The sequence below is a fragment of the Canis lupus genome, chromosome 33 (genome assembly GCF_048164855.1).
Source record: "Canis lupus baileyi chromosome 33, mCanLup2.hap1, whole genome shotgun sequence".
Taxonomy (NCBI): domain Eukaryota; kingdom Metazoa; phylum Chordata; class Mammalia; order Carnivora; family Canidae; genus Canis; species Canis lupus.
The window spans coordinates 38,415,717-38,434,353 of NC_132870.1; the positions used below are offsets into that span (position 1 = coordinate 38,415,717).

The window sequence follows — 18,637 nt, forward strand, 5'->3', positions numbered from 1 at the left end:
TTTCCTCAATTCTGATTCTCCAAGTGCTTGGGGTTTCTGTTTTTGTCTTTTAAGATGTGTGACTACGACTCCTCATGAGGAGATGGGGAGGCTCAGACAGTGGGAAAGACACTGGCTTCAGTGACAGCAGATGTCTGTGTGAATGGACTCTTAAAGTCTAAGGAGTGAAGGGACAACCAGCCCTGAGTTTTGGTTTGGTCATACGACCTTTGATATGTTTCTACAATATGCTGGGTCTCCGTTTCCTTAGCTGGTTAAAAGAGGAACTAAGGTTTCAGGCCAATTCTTGGGAGGAGACAGTGAGATCACACACAGACCCCACAAGCTGTTACAGGGGAAAGGGCAGAAGCTGAGTGTGTGGCCGCAGAGATCGAGAGCGTCCTGCATGAGCCAGCCCACCTCCAGTGTGACCATCTGCTTGGCCATGGCTCTCTCCACTGCTTCATACATCTGTGTGTTCTGGATCCCCAAGCCGCAAAAGATGACAAAAGCCTCCAGAAACTGTTCATCATTTCGGTTGAAAGGCTTAACCTTGCCAGTATTCTCCTCCATCTTATTAACAAGTTGGCAAACCCCTATAACAATCCAAGAAATTGAGCAAATATTATTAATTATTATAGTTTTTATTGACTTTAACACCACCACCCCCTCTCTCCCCCCCACACACACCGCCGCCGCCAAGATTTTCCTATACTTTCCTCTTAGGAATGCTTGCAATCTCCAAAGAAGCAAACTGATCCTCACAAATATAAGATAGAAAAGTAAACTGAATTAATTTACATGAGAATTTGTTTCACACAGTCCTAAATGTATGTTGCCTGTGTTCAAAAAAATCCTAGAGTACTATTTTCTTCTAGACTCAGTCACGAATTTTAGATCAGTTGAGTCCCCAAAGACAATTTGTCCTTTGGAGACTAATTGGATTTTTGTCCACTTGCCAAGAAAACAATTTTGTTGCACGTCAGAATTTTGGGTCACACAGACTGCCTTTCCTTACTGAGAAACCAGAAGTTAAAAAAACACAATTACATACAAAACAGAAGGTACAAAACAGGCAAATTCATATAGACAGTCTCAAATTTCAAATAAGCACCTCTGCACCCAGGAGAATCATATTTGCAGACAACTTTTGATACTGCAAATAAATGCAAATAAAAATGACTATTTACTTAGAAATAAAGGCAGAAGTAATCTTTAAAGAAAATCATAACCTCTGAAATCCTAGCTTCTCTTAGAAGGTCAAACATATGGTCAATATAAAGGAAAAAATTATGTCAACATTATGATAAATCTTGACTGAACTAGTTCTGTGGGATTCTGAGCCTCAAGGCCTCTCTGAGTTTGGTGACCTCCTACCTCTGGGTTTAACAAGTGTCATTAAATCCTTATTTCTTCTGTAAATAAATAATAACAGTTCCATCATGTGCGCCCACTGTGGGGCAGGTGTTGTGCTAAAACCTTCGGTATAACACACAATCTCTGGGCCTTACGACTTACGGTACGAGGTAGGCGTGACCATCCCTATTTTACAAACCAAAAATCTGAGTCTCGGATTAAGTCATTTGCTCAAGGCCACTAGCTGGTATGCTTAGATCTAAAATTTGAACTCTAGCTCAGCCTAGTCGCAAAGGCCACTATTTACTGCACTCTGCTGCTTGTGCCCTTTGACCTCCTTCCGATCACTCCTGGCAGTCCCCTGACTGCATCTTGCTTGCTCACATCCTTGGCTGTGCTTTCCCACCAGCCTCCACTGCTCACCACACTGCTCTCTTTCCTATCATCCAGTTGACACCTAAATCTCCTTCACATTAGCTCCTGGAGGCAGCCTACTTCCCAGGTGAGGCAGGCACTTCTCTTTTCTTTGTCCTCAATGTTACCACTCAGTACCAGTCTTTCTCCGACTGGCTTACTTCACTGAATTCCACTCCTGAAACCAATGTTACACTATATGTGAACTAACTAGAATTTAAATAAAAATTTGGAGAGGAAAAAAAATTATCCCTTGGTGTATCACGGTGGATTTTCCTTCTGGCTCTCTTCCTAGGCTGTACGTATCTTGGGCCTAGGGATTTTTTCAGTTCCACTTTCTCAGCTAGCAAAATGCCTGGCATATAGCAGGAACTCAAAAAATGTTTACTGAGTTAAAGAAAGAATGCAGGACTGCAGCTCTGACCCCAACTACTTTCCCATGAAGATTATAGTCTGTTATCTCTTATTTTTCCCAGAGTACAAAAGGATTTCAGAGTCCACAGTGATCCACGGTGGCACATTAAGTCCCTTTATCGCCATCGATATGCAATTTATTTTGAAAGCTACAAATTAATTGTACTCTCATTTTTGCTCTCATTTGTTTGTGGGAGTTTTGCTACTATAGACAGGAAATACATCCTTATCTGTCTGTATTAGTACCGGAGGGGTTACTTCTCTAACACCTATTCCATTATCAAGAAATACTTTTAACGAAACATAATGAATTTGGACACTGCAAGAGAAACCATAATGAAACAGCAATTGGCATACTCTCAGAAGAATACATCCCCCATATGGTACAAGGTGAGGGTTCTGTCCTCTGACCCATGTGAGTCCCCAAATTATAAATATGGAACTGCTTATCTGGGATCTGGCTATCTCCCAAATCACATTTTCTTGAGAGTCCTTTGTTTCATGCCTTATCTTCACATCACAATGTAATTGCCTTTCAATTTTGATTGAAGTCATCTCCTACTTGATGGCCATGTTTTATAAACAAGATTTTTCTTTTTAACACTTCCTAAGAATTACTGTATGTATGTAAAGGCAAAGACAAAAGGAAGGAGTTGAGACGTGGCTGACAGGCAGGCTCCTGGGCTTCTGACCTAGCTTAGTAACTCTCCTGCACGTCAGGTCAAATCTTGCCTTACGCAAAAGTCACTGAATGCGCATTAAGAAATACTGGTTAATACCTCTGGAATTCAAAGATATAGAAATGAATGTTAAATGTACAAGTATCAGGAGTTGGCTTAACAACCACGCTCATAGCAGAACAGCTGAAGTGTGTTTGCGTTACCATCCACCACTCCGGATACAGATGTGTAGACAGAGCTAGGCTCTGTGCAAGAAAAGGGGTGAAGACAAATTATATATTTGGGCGTATAATTTGATTCTCCTTTGAAAGCAGAATGGGCAGTCATATTTATGTAGCATTCACGATCACCTCGCTGATTTCTTTATATCTTTCAGAAAATTTAATTCTATCAAACAAAAATACCCAGGTTTTTGTTTTTGTTTTTAAGGCTATAAGGAAGAAGGTTTATTCAAACAAATAGAGTCTCTTTATGGGAGACAATATAAAGCCTGGACACATTTATAGATAGGATTTTGAGAACTTCATTAATGACTGGTAGAGTGGATAAAGAGTATAATAATGAAATTTAAAACTGGTCACTTGAGATGTCACATCTTACCAGGAATCTATATAAAATCAGAATCACTTATATGTGAAAACAGAATACCTAATGCAGACCCAAAAGTAAGACAAAACCGCTCAGCAAAAATCAATTAATATAGAAATCATAAAATAAAATATTCAAAAACATTAGGAGAAAACCAAGAGGTAGGGCAGTTAGTAAAATAGTAGTGTTACTTAATATTATTAGAGTACACAAAGTACTTGTCCAGATGTTGTTTCACATGGTCCTCATGGCAACTCTGAGAGCTAAGCTGTCACCAAAGGCCATCTCTACCAATTATGCTGAAGGGACTAGATGGTTTCTTCTAAAAATCACACAATTATGTTTTCTTTTCTGTAATTCCAGGGATCCGATGTTAGCAACCATTGTTTTTCTTCTGGCTTTTTGGCAGAGAAGGGACAGTGCTTAGATTCTATGTGTAGACTCATGTACCCTCTATCATACAGTGTGGACTCCAAAATTAGCATCCTGTGTTGCCAATATGTAAGACCTGTCCTTATCACCAGTCTTGGAATTTTTTTTTCTCTTGTCATTTATCAGTTATCTTAATCTGAGGTTTTCTGCTGTATAGTGCCTTGCTTTTAACAGCTTCTCTGATTATATATGAACCTATAGTTCTCCTAGTACTTTTATAGATTCACGATATCACATTTAATTTTTTAATTCAACTTCATTTTCCCCACGAATTACTGCTTAGATTCTTAAAATACTTGAATAGTCATCCCTTCTCCAATGATTTGAATTGCCACCTTAAATAATAAAGTCACTCTTAGTACTTCAACTACTAGGTTGTTTTTCCACATTTTAATATTTTTTGAAATCAGTTTGCATCCCAATCAATGCTTGTCATAGTTTAATTGAAATCATTTTTTTTCTTTCTTGGAAGTATAGAAAATGAAGTCTTTCAACCAATGGCATCTTAGAAACAACTATTATATACATAACACTAATACATATGTATCAGACTTGGGTCTGCATTTATTTTTTATTTTATTTTATTTTTTTAAGATTTTGTTTATTTATTCATAGAGACACACACACAGAGAAAGAAATAAGAGAGAGAGGGAGAGAGAGAGGAGAGAGAGAGAGAGGCAGAGACATAGGCAGAGGGAGAAGCAGGCTCCAGGCAGGAAGCCCGATGTGGGACTTGATCCCGGGGCTCCAGGATCACACCCCAGGCTGCAGGCAGCGCTAAACCGCTGCGCCACCGGGGCTGCCCTTGGGTCTGCATTTAAAGTACTGTATTCCATCCGTCTTTCCATCTTTTCTGGTACACATTTTTTTTTTCAATTATTTATTTGACAGAGAGAGAGATAGAGAGCATGAGAGGGGGGAGGGGGAGGCAGAGAAGCAGATTCCCTGCTGAGTGGGGAGCACAACGTGGGACTTGATCTCAGGACCCTGGGATCACGACCTGAGCCAAAGGCAGATGCTTAACCGACTGAGCCACACAGGCGCCCTCTCCCTATATTTTTAATAGCTTTGGCTTGTGTATATCAATGATGTTAGTTTATTAGAAGCATTTGTAACAATTACACTTTCTTGGTGGATTTTAACTTTAATCAATGCAATGCATCCCTTTATATGATGTTTTTACCTTAGATTCAACTTTCTCTAATATTCTCATCTCTATTCAAATTTTGCTCATTTTATATAAAAATATGTTCTTATTGGTATATACCTCATATCTTCCAGAAATTCCCTAATTGTTTTTAGTCCAGTCAAGGTAAGCTTCTGTTTTCTAATGCTATTGTGAAGTTTTTCTTACTATTTTTTCAATCAATTCTTGAAACTATAATTCTTATATTTTTTATTCTATATATTTTCACTTTTATGATTTTCACCTTACTTCCTTAGTTTTATTTTTTTCTCATTTTCTTGCAATTAATACTGCACCTACAGTCTTACTGCCTGGAGCTTATTATAACTAAGCATAATTTACAATTCTCTGGGAAAAAAACCCAGATACTTTAAGCATTATAAACAATACATACCATGGATGACACTGCACAGTTTAATTATACTTGCATTAGGAAAATCCTAGCAAATATTTTTTTCCTAGCAAATATTTTTATAAACAAATGAGCAATTAGTGACATTGCCAAATGGCAACTTTTTTTTGCAACATTTAATATGAAAAATAAAGTGAAATTGTGTCAAATTTAAACATATAAGAATCAAATTGTTACACAGAGAGGAGTAGAGGATTAGGATACTAAGCAGTTTAAAACATACATTCAGTAAGAATGACCCGTAACAACATGGATTAGAACTGCGAGGGTCCACTTATCTGTGGATTTTTTGATAAATACAGTATAGTACTGTAAATATATTTTCTTTTCCTTCTAATTTTCTTAATAACATTTTCTTTTCTATAGCATACTTTATTGTAAGAAAACATTATATAATATATATAACATAGAAAATATGGATTAATCAATTGTTACTGAAAAGGCTTCCTTCCAGTCAACAGTAGACTATATTAGTAGTTAGGTTTGGGGAAATTTAAAAGTCATATATCGACTTCAGGATGCATGGGGGGTGTCAGCGCCCACAGCCCCCATGTTATTCAAGAGTCCACATACGGACTTCTCATACTTCACTGTCAAGTGATGTGTGATATAACACTGTGATTTTTGTTATACTCTTCGTTAACAGAGATGAAAATGCCAGTTATGTAAAGTGGAGATGTTCTCAACATATATTTTTTTGGATGGGAATGGGATTAATTTCTTCAAAAATCTGTCCTGAAATTGGCATGGAAAATCAGAATAAGAATTTCTGGTAAATATGATTCGGGAAAAGGCATATTTAACCTAATAAGTAGGGGAAATAATTGGTTAAAATAAATGAATGTTGAATGAGAAAAATATTTCCTTAATAGCATTGGAAGCAAAACTCTGGAAACACTCTGTATTAGCCAGCTCACTAAGAAAACATCTGATAGGAAACAATACCCCGGGGAGTACAACAGGCCCCATACTGGTCTAATGTCTATAATTTCATCTAAATGTCAGTAATGGAAAAATATGAGGAGAGAGGAAGATCACAAAAAACACATGGGCCTGTCTGCCTTTCTGCATGTAACTCTATGGGGATTCTCTATTAGAATTACATAATAGAGGAATCTGGCCTGTGATATGTAAGAAAAATTATCTACAGCCATGACTTTTCCATGCTGCATCTGTGGGCACAAAACACAGGCAGGAATTCAAATTTTCTGTTTTGTCACACTTTTAAAAAGCAGGGAGCCCTGGAGATATTTCTTATTGTAGTTGGAATCAACGTGAGCCCACACCAAAACCCCCATTTTTTCCCTTTTTATTAATGGGGAATGTTTCCTCTCTGAAAATAACATTTGCTTACTTTCCTGGCTCTGTCATCAAGTAGGGTGACACAAAACATATGCCAAGTCTGATTACTTCAATTGGTATTTTTAAATTTTTTTGCTCCTTGAAGGAAACATGACAGGATCATAGAATATGAATTTTGAGCAGGTCTCAAAGGTTATTTAGTTCAACTCTGCAAAGGTGAGTAATGTGCTCATGAGGTTTTAACCGAATAAAGGAAGAGCAGAGCCAAATGGACACCAAGTCCCCTTCCCACTTGGGGCTGTTTGCACTGCACTGAACCAGCTCACATTTGCATCAAGTGATGACAAAGCCTGATAGATAACTTCCTCCAGCTACTCACCTTTCCCAATTATTATTCCAAAGAGATGCTGGAGAGGAAAAGCAAAGCTGTGACCTGATGTGGCAAGATGCCACTCAGTCCTCCTTACGAAAACTTATTAGTGAATAATGCATCACTTCTGGAATTTCATTTCACATTTTCAAAGGTCAGAGGCAGCTTTGTAATAAGTCTTTATCCTTAAATCAAAAAGCATTAAAATATATTTCTAATGTATATTTCTAATGTAGTTTGCACCTTGCATTTCCTAGGAAATAAAATTTTATAGTGTAGCGTTTACTTGGGATCATATCGGAAGGCACCCTTGCCAGTCTCCTTGTTGCTTATGTTGGCAAACTGATCATCTTGAGAAGAAAATGTGCTCACTATGTATTCATCAGTGTTTACTTTTCTCTTTGAGAACTGTGAAGAGTGCAGGTCAGCAAACAGCCCAGCCGGGAGTCACCAGGCTGACTTCTGGGAGGCTTTACCAGGCAGTTCACCAGTGTCAGGATCCAACTCCTCGCCTTGTAGGTTTAGAAACCAAATTGCCATGGCTGCAGACAGAGCTATCTCTCTGAGGGTAGAGTCACAGTAACTAACTTCGTAAGCCTAATATCTAACACCAAAATATTCGTGTATAGCACGAAACATCTGGCCCAGGCAATAGCACTGGCAACTCCAGCCTATCACCTCAAGTCCAGTTCACTGATTTATAATAAGAAACAACTGTCGGGACACCTGAGTGGCTAGTCGGTTAAGCGTCTACCTTTGGGTCAGGTCATGATCCTGGGTTCCTAGTTGGAGCATCGTATCTGGCTCCCTGCTCAGCGGGGACTCTGCTTCTCCCTCCCCCAGCTCTTGTGCTCTCACTCCCTTGTTCTTTCTTCCTTTTGAACAATAAATAAAATCTTTTTTTTTTTTTTTTAAAGAAACTGTCAAAGCAATCAAGGTATTTTTGAGTATATAAGTAATATATTCTCCTCCTAAGAATTAAGTTACCTTGGGGAAAAAATAATCAGAACAAGGGAAGTCAGATTGGTGGGATGGTTATTGGCATACCCTGGTGCCTGCATCTCATAGGAAGAATGCACACCGACGAAGGGACTGGAATCACTGAAAGCTACAGCCTGCTACATCCACTGCCACCAAGTAATGGCCTCACCATGTGGTCAGACTATTCAACCCACACTGATGCAACTTACTACATCCAACTCCACTTGAGGGGTGAGGAGTCTCTGACCCCTGGGCAGAACCTACATAGGTACTTTCAATATTTGTCCTTTTTTCCCCCTTTTTCATTAATAATACCTCCCTTCCCCTGCCTTGCTGGTTGATAGCCTCCTTCAATAAAATTACAGTTAAGTCCTGCAATCTGGAAACTACTCAGACTTTTTAAGGTAAATTTATATTTCTAAGCCTCACTTCATTAGGGTTTCTATTTAAAGGTTAGCTTTCAGAAGGTCTTTGTATTTCCTTTATTTCAAAGTTCTCAGGCCAACGTTAACAGTTCAGACTAGTTTCATATGTCAATCATGCATGATTGGCAAATAAAACCTCCTACTTTCTCTACTACTCTCAATATAACCTGCAAGGCCAAGAAACAAATATGTCAAGAATAGGTAACATCATTCCATTTTTTTTTTTTTTTGAGGATGCATTCTTCCAACATTCCTGAAGTAGACGTTTTTCTTATTACCTTAATATAAGAATGTAAGCTCCTGAGGGCCAGGATTTCCACTTTGCTCGCCAATTTATTCCACATCACTAGAATACTGGAGTGCTCAATAAATATTCTTGAACATATGAATACACTCTAAAACCCAAATCCCACATTTAAAAAAACAGAGGCAATGAGAGTCTCTAAAGCAATACACATTATCAACTTGATGTTTCTCAGTCTACAAATTTTCTACACATCATTCTTCAACAAAAATCTTGTTGAAATAGTATTATAATAATTACAAAAATACATTATAGTTAAGATATCTAACAATGTTAACATCAATAAAATTATTTCAAAATTATTTTATTCCAATTTTTATCTTTTTTTCACACACTTTATCAAATTTACAACTGAAGGAAAAAATTTCTGGGAACAATTTTTTTTTCTTTAATAAGTATAGAGTAGAGATGAATAAAAGGTTTTACCTATCACTTTATTCTTCTTTCCATTTTTTATAGGAGTACAAAGCAAACTTCTAATGCATTGCTGGTTTACATTTCCTGTGTTTTCATTCTAAACAAAAACAAAAATAAAACAAAGCAGATACAAATTATGAAGAAATTGATTTGTCCATTAGGTGCTATATAAACTATATCAGACATCTAAAACCACTATCATATTCATCTTTTACTAGCTGGAGATAACATCAGAGCGCAGAAAATGTACAAATTATAATGAAGTTCACATACATGCAATATACAGCAATTAGTCTTTACATTATTAAAAGTAATAAATGTCCTATATTTCCTTTTTTTTTTTTTTTCATTCTGAACTTCCCAAGCAGCTTTTGGTAACACTAAGCAAAATATTTACGTAATTATTTACTATACTGGTATAGTACATGTCTCAATAACTTAAGATGGCCAGAATCTAAAAAGCACTACACTACCTCAGATACTATATGCTACAAACTTGTCTTTGTTTAGGACTGCCACTGTTTCTATTGCTCATACTGCTAAAGTTCTAAAAAGGCTTTCTAGATACCCAAGTAACAAAATCAAGGCAGCTGCCTCAAAATGCAATGCTTTTCCAGAAATGAGAGAAAACATTAGAATTCAAAGTTTTCAGTGTCTGAGAAACTGATCTTTGTAGCTTTGCTGTCAAAGAAAACATACTCATTTCTCCACAAAGCTACTCACTGCAGTAAATGCCCAGTAATATAAGTTTGAGCCATATGGAACTTAATTTTTGAGGACAAACTTAAGAACTCTAGCAACACTGTAAGAATGTCACTGACATAAAGTAGGTAATAGAATTGACTCAAAATTAGTTTATGATAATTCATTATTACACACTGCATACAAAGCTAGTAAGTACAGAGAAAAATACTGGAGTACAGCTGACTGCCTCTCAACAGATTATGAGCTATTTTATTTTATTTCGTTTCATCAGATCAGGGAAAGCACAGATCACTCTGAAATAGCCAGTTCTAAGGTCAGGTCTTCAGCTGAAGAGGCCCTATAAGTGCAGATCTGATGGGAAAACAGCATTTGAGCTCCAAGTTTAAAGTTGGTTGACTTACTGTCCAGGGAAATCTTTTGTCCTTACTGACATCTGGGATATTAAGTGGTTCCATAGTATTTTTGACATACTGAGCATACATGTAATTGATTCTGTTTGCATCACGTTCCCTGTAGAAAAAAGATATGAGTTCTTTCTGTGCAGTGAAAAAACATGGGCAAAACAGAGTTAAATAAATGATAATAAGAGATACACACCAATCTTAAATTATAAAGTGTGTATCTTAATTGGAAAATGCATTTTAAATGTGATGATTTACAACTTTGTAGTTATTATAATTTAAATGTTTTGAAAAGACAAAGACCAGTAATTTTTCAGCTATCTAAAACAAGTCTTAAAATGTCGTAAGTGGGGATCCCTGGGTGGCGCAGCGGTTTAGCGCCTGCCTTTGGCCCAGGGTGCGATCCTGGAGACCCAGGATCGAATCCCACATCGGGCTCCCGGTGCATGGAGCCTGCTTCTCCCTCTGCCTGTGTCTCTGCCTCTCTCTCTCTGTGTGACTATCATAAATAAATAAAAATTTAAAAAAAATAAAAAAAAAAAAAATAAATAAAATGTCGTAAGTGGGGGGATCCCTGGGTGGCACAGCGCTTTGGCGCCTGCCTTTGGCCCAGGGCATGATCCTGGAGACCTGGGATCGAATCCCACGTCAGGCTCCCTGCATGGAGCCTGCTTCTCCCTCTGCCTGTGTCTCTGCCTCTCTCTCTCTGTCTCTCTCTGTGACTATCATAAATAAATAAAATTAAAAAAAAATTAAAATGTCGTAAGTGGGATGCCTGGATGGCTCAGGGGTTGAGCGTTTGCCTTTAGCTCAGGGTGTGATCCCAGAGTTCCAGGATCGAGTCCCATATTTGGTTCCCTGCAGGGAGCCTGCTTCTTCCTCTATGTCTCTGCTTCTCTCTCTCTCTCATGAATAAATAAATAAGTCTTAAAAATATGAAAATAAAATGCCGTAAGTAATGTTACCACCACTGTAAATGGGCACGCTGATTTTTTTTGTCGTTTATGTAAAATCCGCATGAATTTTTTGTCTTATTTTTTCATTAGATTATAGAATAACTAAGGTCTAGTGTCTGTTTTACTTCCCCAGTTACATGTTTTATCCACCCCAATAATCATATATACATTTCAAACCAAGGGAAAAATAAAGCATGCCTCAAGGAAATTTCTAAGGCTTCTGCTCTTCTTTTTTCTGCTTTGAGAGACTTTATGACACTTTTTTAAATTAAAAATTTATCTTCTTCAATAATTTTCTTGAGCTTACAATATTTTTCCCAGTTTTCCCCGTTTCTTGCTTAATAGGTTGAATATAAAAGATCAATCAGATGTCAGAGGGTACAATGCCAGTGCTGCAGCTGGGAACACTAAATAGACCATGTTTTTTACATCAGGAAACTTTACATGGTCCCTAGTGATGGGGATGAGTTGGGGAAAGAGTGTCAGGTTGTGGAAATTTACTCAAATTATAAGGCTATGCCTATCTTAATTATCACCAACTGAAGAAATAGAGTCTAAGAGCAAGAAAGATTTCAAAGTAAAATACATGCCTCAGGAAAAATGTCCACCTGTTCTATGTTCTCGAAGTTATAACATTTTCTCTATGTTCCATCTTCTACCCAACATGTGAACCCTTTCGGGATGGTGCTCTTGAACACTAGTAATTCCACTGAGACTCCTGAAGTTTGGCCCCATTCCTGGTCAAGATATTTTAGCCTTTCCCTTCTTTGCTATACATTATAGTTTAAGTGTAATTGGTCAGATTGGGTCAAATTTGACCCCATGAAGCAAATGACAGTAGTCACATAGGAGCAGATGAATTTTAGAATGGGCATTTACTGAACAACACTGATCATCTGTGAAGGCACATGGACTGTCTTACAAATCAGATCTGGGACCTGGCTCCTCTTTCATGCTTATTATCTCAGTGGAATCTCAAGAAAAGTTTATGAGATAAGTGCAGGATTTAGGTCAATAAAAACTACAAATATCTTATACATAGCTAAAGTCTCAGAAAAAGAAAATAAGAAGCTTTAATAAAGATAGTTACAGGGAGAAAGAAGTACACTGGAGAAGACACCTTTGTCCAGATCTTTTAAAAAATAACAATGCTATTAGTGACTTTTATTCCTCTTATCCCCATCATTATGTTAACAGTGGGAGCCAGATGAAACCCAAAATAGTTAAGTGGCTCGCCAGAGATCATAAGATCAGACCTCCAGGCATTAACATAGAGGAGACGTAATTTAAATTACTTTTAAATCAATAGAAATCTAATTCTCTTTTTAAAATTTCCTGAAAATTTTCAGTTCTCCTAATGGTGACTTTAATGAAAAATGAGTAATAAGATGTATTAAGTTATGCGATACCATTTTGTTTCTTACTCTCTAAGACATGCTGGTGAATTCTTAGTTCCCGCACTCAGTAAATACAGATTGAGCACCTGATCCACGAGAGGCCCCCTTAGTGTCACGTGGGAGACAAGCTTATATAGGTCAGTAGCCGTCACAAGGAGCTTACAATCCAACAGAGGCTGTGACACAGAACAGAGAATACATTCAGTTACATGCCCTGTTTGGGGAGAGTGTAGTGCAGAAGCTGCCAGCTGTCTCTGAAACCCTCTTCCGTTCGTCTTTATGTGGACACATGGCCACCCAGGATAAACCCTATGTTGTCCAGCCACTAGTGGTTTAGAATCATCATGTGAGTTCTAGTCAATAGGATGTAAGGAGAAATATGGCTGCTTCTAGAAACCTCACTTAAGAGAAAGCTGGTTGGTTTATACTCTTTCCTTTTACTGCCCACATCTCACCCCCACTTAAGACACAGATATGATGAGAGGAGTCTTCGCATTTGCTTCTTGGAGGACCTGGGCTAATTCCTACATCTAGTGTGTTTTGCATAGTGGCAATTGGTGGAATGTACAGGAGTATATCCTTGGCAAGACAGGAGTGTGAGAAGTTTCTGTGCTTTAGACCGAAATGGGCATCACTGCAGGCTATGTAAAGCAAAGCCAGAAAAACACACAGGAGACATGGAAATAATAGCTAATACTCATTTAGTATGTGGAGGTAATTTTCTGAAGCATTTTGTGTACATTATCTCATTTAGTCTTTACTACAATTCTGCTATTTGTATTCCCATTTTACAGATGAAGAAATTGAAGCTTTGAAAGGTTAAATCATTTACAAAATGCCCGACAGCTAGTAAATGGTGGAACTTAAATTTCACAGTCTACACTCTTCTTCTACTCAGTATGCATTGCTCCTTATAGTAAAACCTTTTTTACTGTTTTGTAGTGTTACTGTATTTGCTGCCATTATGTTCTCTAAATAAAAACCAATAACGAGTATTAACTAGTATATATATAGTATATATATATTCTAAGAAAATGAGCTTCAAGAATTATTCTATACTACTCAGTATATATCAATTCTACAATAATTCTAAACTAACATCAAGTTAATTGAGATGGAATAATAGCACTAAAATATCATGTTTTTTCCTCCTAATTGGGTGGCTCTTATTAAGTAAAGCACAGAAACTCCAAAACCTCCCACCATCTGGAAATGAACTTCCCATCTGAAATTCGTAGGCAACCCAAGTCCCAAATACTATCCTGTGCTTTTTCTCACTGACAATAGGATTCTGAGGATTATGTATAAATATTCACCCTGAATATTTTTTAGTTTTACACTTAACATTTCAAAACTGTCTTCAATGTGTTATTTTAATTTATAAAGGATGCTTAGTGAGTTGGTTGGACAAATACCAAATGAGCCATGCTTTCCAAGTGAAATGACTGGTCTAAAAGAATGATTTGCTTATTGCTGACATCTTAAAATTGCCTAGCATTTCATTTCATGGGAGAGTGTTTGGGTTGGCTAAATGTTTAAGACTGAGCATTGGAGAGTCCTGCTGGTCAAGTGTCATTATCGGCTTAGTGCTTTTTCAAAATGCTGAAGTCACAACACATCATTTTTAATTCAGAGGTTTGGCAAAATTAGGCCTAATATCTAATTTTTATTAAAATAATAAAAATATTGACATCATTTAAAGGCCTTTTGCAGTATCATTAGTATAAACGCTAACCTTAATGTTTAGCTGACATAAGGCATTTTATATTGTAAAATTAGTTGATGAGTCCATCAGAATGATCCATTAAATTACTCTTTTACAGAAATCACACTGAGCTATTTACCCGTTAAAGAAGTATCTTTATACTAAGATTATCTTGGAATGATTAAAAAAATAAATTGAAAAATACTTTCCATTTCATCTACAGAGAGGGAACACAGAGTATTCATTAGAAATAATTCAAATGAAAAAAAAAAAAAGAAATAATTCAAATGAGTAAGACTACACTTTCTAATGCATATTTACCAGTAGAGGTCACTATCACACCAAATCGCTGGGCTTGTTCAGCTACCATTAGAAATTAGAGGACCAGGCTGAATTTGTAATAAAATCAAAATGCCTATACATAAAATGTAATTATATAGACTCATAATTGCTGCACAAATATCCAAAGGTAAATGTAGATAACTCATCATTTTGTACTTTTTTTAATCTTATTTTTTTAATTCAAGTATAATATACAGTGTTATTTTCAGGCATACAAAATAATGATGAACAATTCTATATGCTTCTTAGTGCTCGTCAAGATAAGTGCACTCCTAATCCCCTTTATCTGTTTCACTCATCCCCTCACCCACCTTCCCTGACAACCACTAATTTATTCTCCGTATTTAAGAATCTGGTTTCTAGTTTGTCTTTTTTTTTCTTTGTTCATTTGTTTCTTAAATTCCACATATGGTCATTGTATATCATTTATATCACATACCATTCTATCATTTTATACTTTTCATATACAGTATCATACCTATAGATATATGTAGACATTAAATATATATGCCAATATTTTTATATGTAGCAATTCATTATACCATCTGAAAAGTAAAAAGATCAAATATTTACATGTGTCTTATCTAGAAGCTTTCTAAAACATTCTTTACAAAATCCAACAAAAATGTCCTAACATCATAAAATCAAAATTATATTAATGTTCTTCCTAAGAATAAGAAACTTCATTACTGATCTAGGCAGGAGATACCAGCATTTAAAAAGGATACACACATACTCACTAGGAGGTAGGTTTATTATCACATATTCAAAAAAAAACTCAGTATTAACTACAACTAAATGTCAAATATGCCAGAAAATACCATGGCACACAGGGGCTTAGGAAAGATTACACATGAAAATAGGATATATACTTTTCATGATCAGCAATGCCAAGAAGGAAGCAGAGGTCAGCTACTCCATTTAACTTTGTTTTTTTCTTTTTTACTCCGTTTAACTTTGTGAACCAAAAGCTCCAGGTAGCAGAAAAATCTCTAGACATAATATGGTTTATCTACTTTTGACTATGTATGCCAGGCCCAGGTTAGCAAAAAAGGCCAAAGTGAGGTGCAGCATGAGTCATCTGCTACATCTGCCCCCAAGTTACATCTGCCCCTTTATTAATTCCTCAAATTCTTTTAATAAGAGAAAACAGATTTCATTGTATCTGTTAAAATAATAGTCTAGAAGTAATGAGTTTTGATTTACTTATAATCACTTAACCAACTAAACTTTAAGTCACCGTGGTCAACAGCGTCTCCATCTTGATAAGGGAAGGCATAAGAGGATAGGAAATGTGAGACAGGATGAGAAGAAGAGGATGAAAGACAGGCCTGCAGACCTCACACCAATCCTGGGAGGTCAGTCTTAAGAGGGTTTGACAAAACCAGGCTATGCAGTGAAGTGTTCTGTTCTTGAAGAGAGCTGTAAACTCAGGCAATTGTGCTCTGCTATTCTGCTTTATGTGGTCTACAGAGATGATTTTCATTTTGTTTCCAATTTTTTTTTTAAAGATTTTATTTATTTATTCATGATAGTCACAGAGGAGAGAGAGAGAGAGGCAGAGACACAGGCAGAGGGAGAAGCAGGCTCCATGCACCGGGAGCCTGACGTGGGATTCGATCCTGGGTCTCCAGGATCGCGCCCTGGGCCAAAGGCAGGCGCCAAACCGCTGCGCCACCCAGGGATCCCTGTTTCCAATTTTTTATTACAAACATTTTCTTCCAATTTTTTTATGAACATTTTGAAATATAAAAAAAATTGAAAGTAAAATGAATATCCTACTCTATCTATTGAATCTAGATTCAATAATTTTTAATGTTTTACCAATTTGCTTTATATACATATGTATGTATAAATACACTTATTTGTTTAAATATATTAAATTTAGATATATTTATTTATTTTTGGCTGAACCATTTTAAAGTAAGGTGCAGACATCCTAATATTTCACCCTTAAATACACCAGGATGAATCTCCTAAAAATAAAAAGTTTCCTATTAACCTCAAAATGTTCCTAATTCCAAAGAAAAGTAATAGTAATTCCCCATCAACTATCTACCATCTAATCCATATTCATATTTCTTATTGCTCTCAAAAACTGTTCCTGGACAATTGTTTTAATCAGAATTGACCAAAATTTATGCGTTGCATTTGGCTGTTATGTCCAAGACAGTCCTTCCCTCCATCTTGTTCAACGACACTGACTTTTATTTTAAAAGACCTAGTCATCTTCTAGAATGTTCTATAGTTTAAATGTGCACAGAGGTTATTTTTAAAGTACCACCACCAAAGAGAATATATATTGGTTACTGAGGACTGTACTAATTGCAACACCATTCACTAAATGTAATAATGCCACACCAGGTCAACTGTTGAAAAAAATATGAAACTTTAGTATCAAATAGTAAAGTTAAAACAATATTCTATTTCCATGATCATATGAAGCTTTTAGATATAACATCAATAATTAGGGATAAAATAATTTGGGGCAAAATTAAAATTATTTTAGGGGGTGAAATAATTAGAAACAAATGAATAATGAAAATTGTGGTTAAACACTATACCTAAGAATTCCTGCTACTTTATCCTGGCAGACTTGCATTTCTTAGAATATCCTATCACTTAAGCAAACAACACTAGTTTTTTTGCTAAGAGTGAAAAACGGAATCTGAGCAAGAACATTTGGTAGTTTACTCTAAATCCTTTCCAGGGATCCCTGGGTGGCTCAGTGGTTTAGTGCCTGCCTTTGGGCCAGGGCGTGGTCCTGGAGTCCTGGGATAGAGTCCCGGGATGGAGTCCCGGGATACAGTCCCGGGATCGAGTCCTACATCAGGCTCCTGGCATGGAGCCTGCTTCTCCCAATGCCTGTGTCTCTGCCTCTCTCTCTTTCTCCCTCCCTCCCTCTCTCTCTATCATGACTATATAAATAAAAAAGTAAAAAAAATAAATAAATAAAAACTTTGTTTAAAAAATAATTAAATAAAAATAAATAAATCCTTTCCAAAATTCTTCAAAAAGCACAAATAAAATTGGGGCAATGATATCTCTAACCTCAACCATATTATTGCTTTCTATTATCCAAATGATAATTAACAACAAAAAATTAGTACAAATTTTTAAATTACAAAAAACATGACAAAGAAATGAACTGCAATAGAGATCTAGTTTGATTCTAGCCATTGGATGTATGTATTGGTGTGACCAGGATCATAGGCTTCCTTTTGTTACTAGTTAAATCCCCAGGGCTAATTCCAAATCACAGCAGACTCAAAGAAATGTTTATTCAGAAGTCTATCAAATTTCCAGTGAGGATCCAACATGCAATGAAAACTATAACTGCAATACAGACTTGTGGATCTTAAATAAGCCAGTTCACAAAAATTCTGCAGTAATTTGGACACAATTCACTATATTAGAAATTCTTCTATAGCTCAACTACAGGGGAAAAAATGCTGGAACTCTGTCATCAAATAGTAAAGTATTTTCACAAATAAAATTATTGGTGGGTGGGAGGAAGCAGCCTGTAGCTTCTTTGTTATGACTTAAACCGGTCATGAAATAACCATTTAGCCAGCATTACATATCTGGGCTTAAATAATGTGGGGGTTAGGAGTGCCAACACCCCATGTAGTCAAAAATTTGCATATAACTTTTCACTCCCCCAAAATTTAACCAACAGCCTACTGTTGACCAGATTATACAATTAACAAATATTTTGTATAAGTATTATATACAGTATTCTTACAATAAAGTAAGCTGGAGAAAAGAAAACGTTACTAAGAAAATCATAAGGAAGAGAAAATACATTTATAATACTGTATTACATTTACAGAAAAAAATCCATGTCTTAGTGGACCCACACAGTTTCAGT

The 18,637-nt window shown here is 36.4% G+C and overlaps 1 protein-coding gene across 5 annotated transcripts in view; it reads right to left on the bottom strand.

Annotated features, from left to right (window-relative positions):
* Positions 1-18,637, bottom strand: part of PDE5A (phosphodiesterase 5A) — a 134,220-nt gene that overhangs the window by 56,492 nt on the left and 59,091 nt on the right. For all 5 annotated transcript variants that reach the window (XM_072810132.1, XM_072810133.1, XM_072810129.1 and 2 more), the window contains exons 8-10: positions 10,367-10,475; positions 9,270-9,357; positions 400-575 (exon numbers count right to left, since the gene is read on the bottom strand). In XM_072810132.1, coding sequence (XP_072666233.1) covers positions 400-575; positions 9,270-9,357; positions 10,367-10,475 — 373 coding nt within the window. The remainder of the gene's footprint in view (positions 1-399; positions 576-9,269; positions 9,358-10,366; positions 10,476-18,637) is intronic.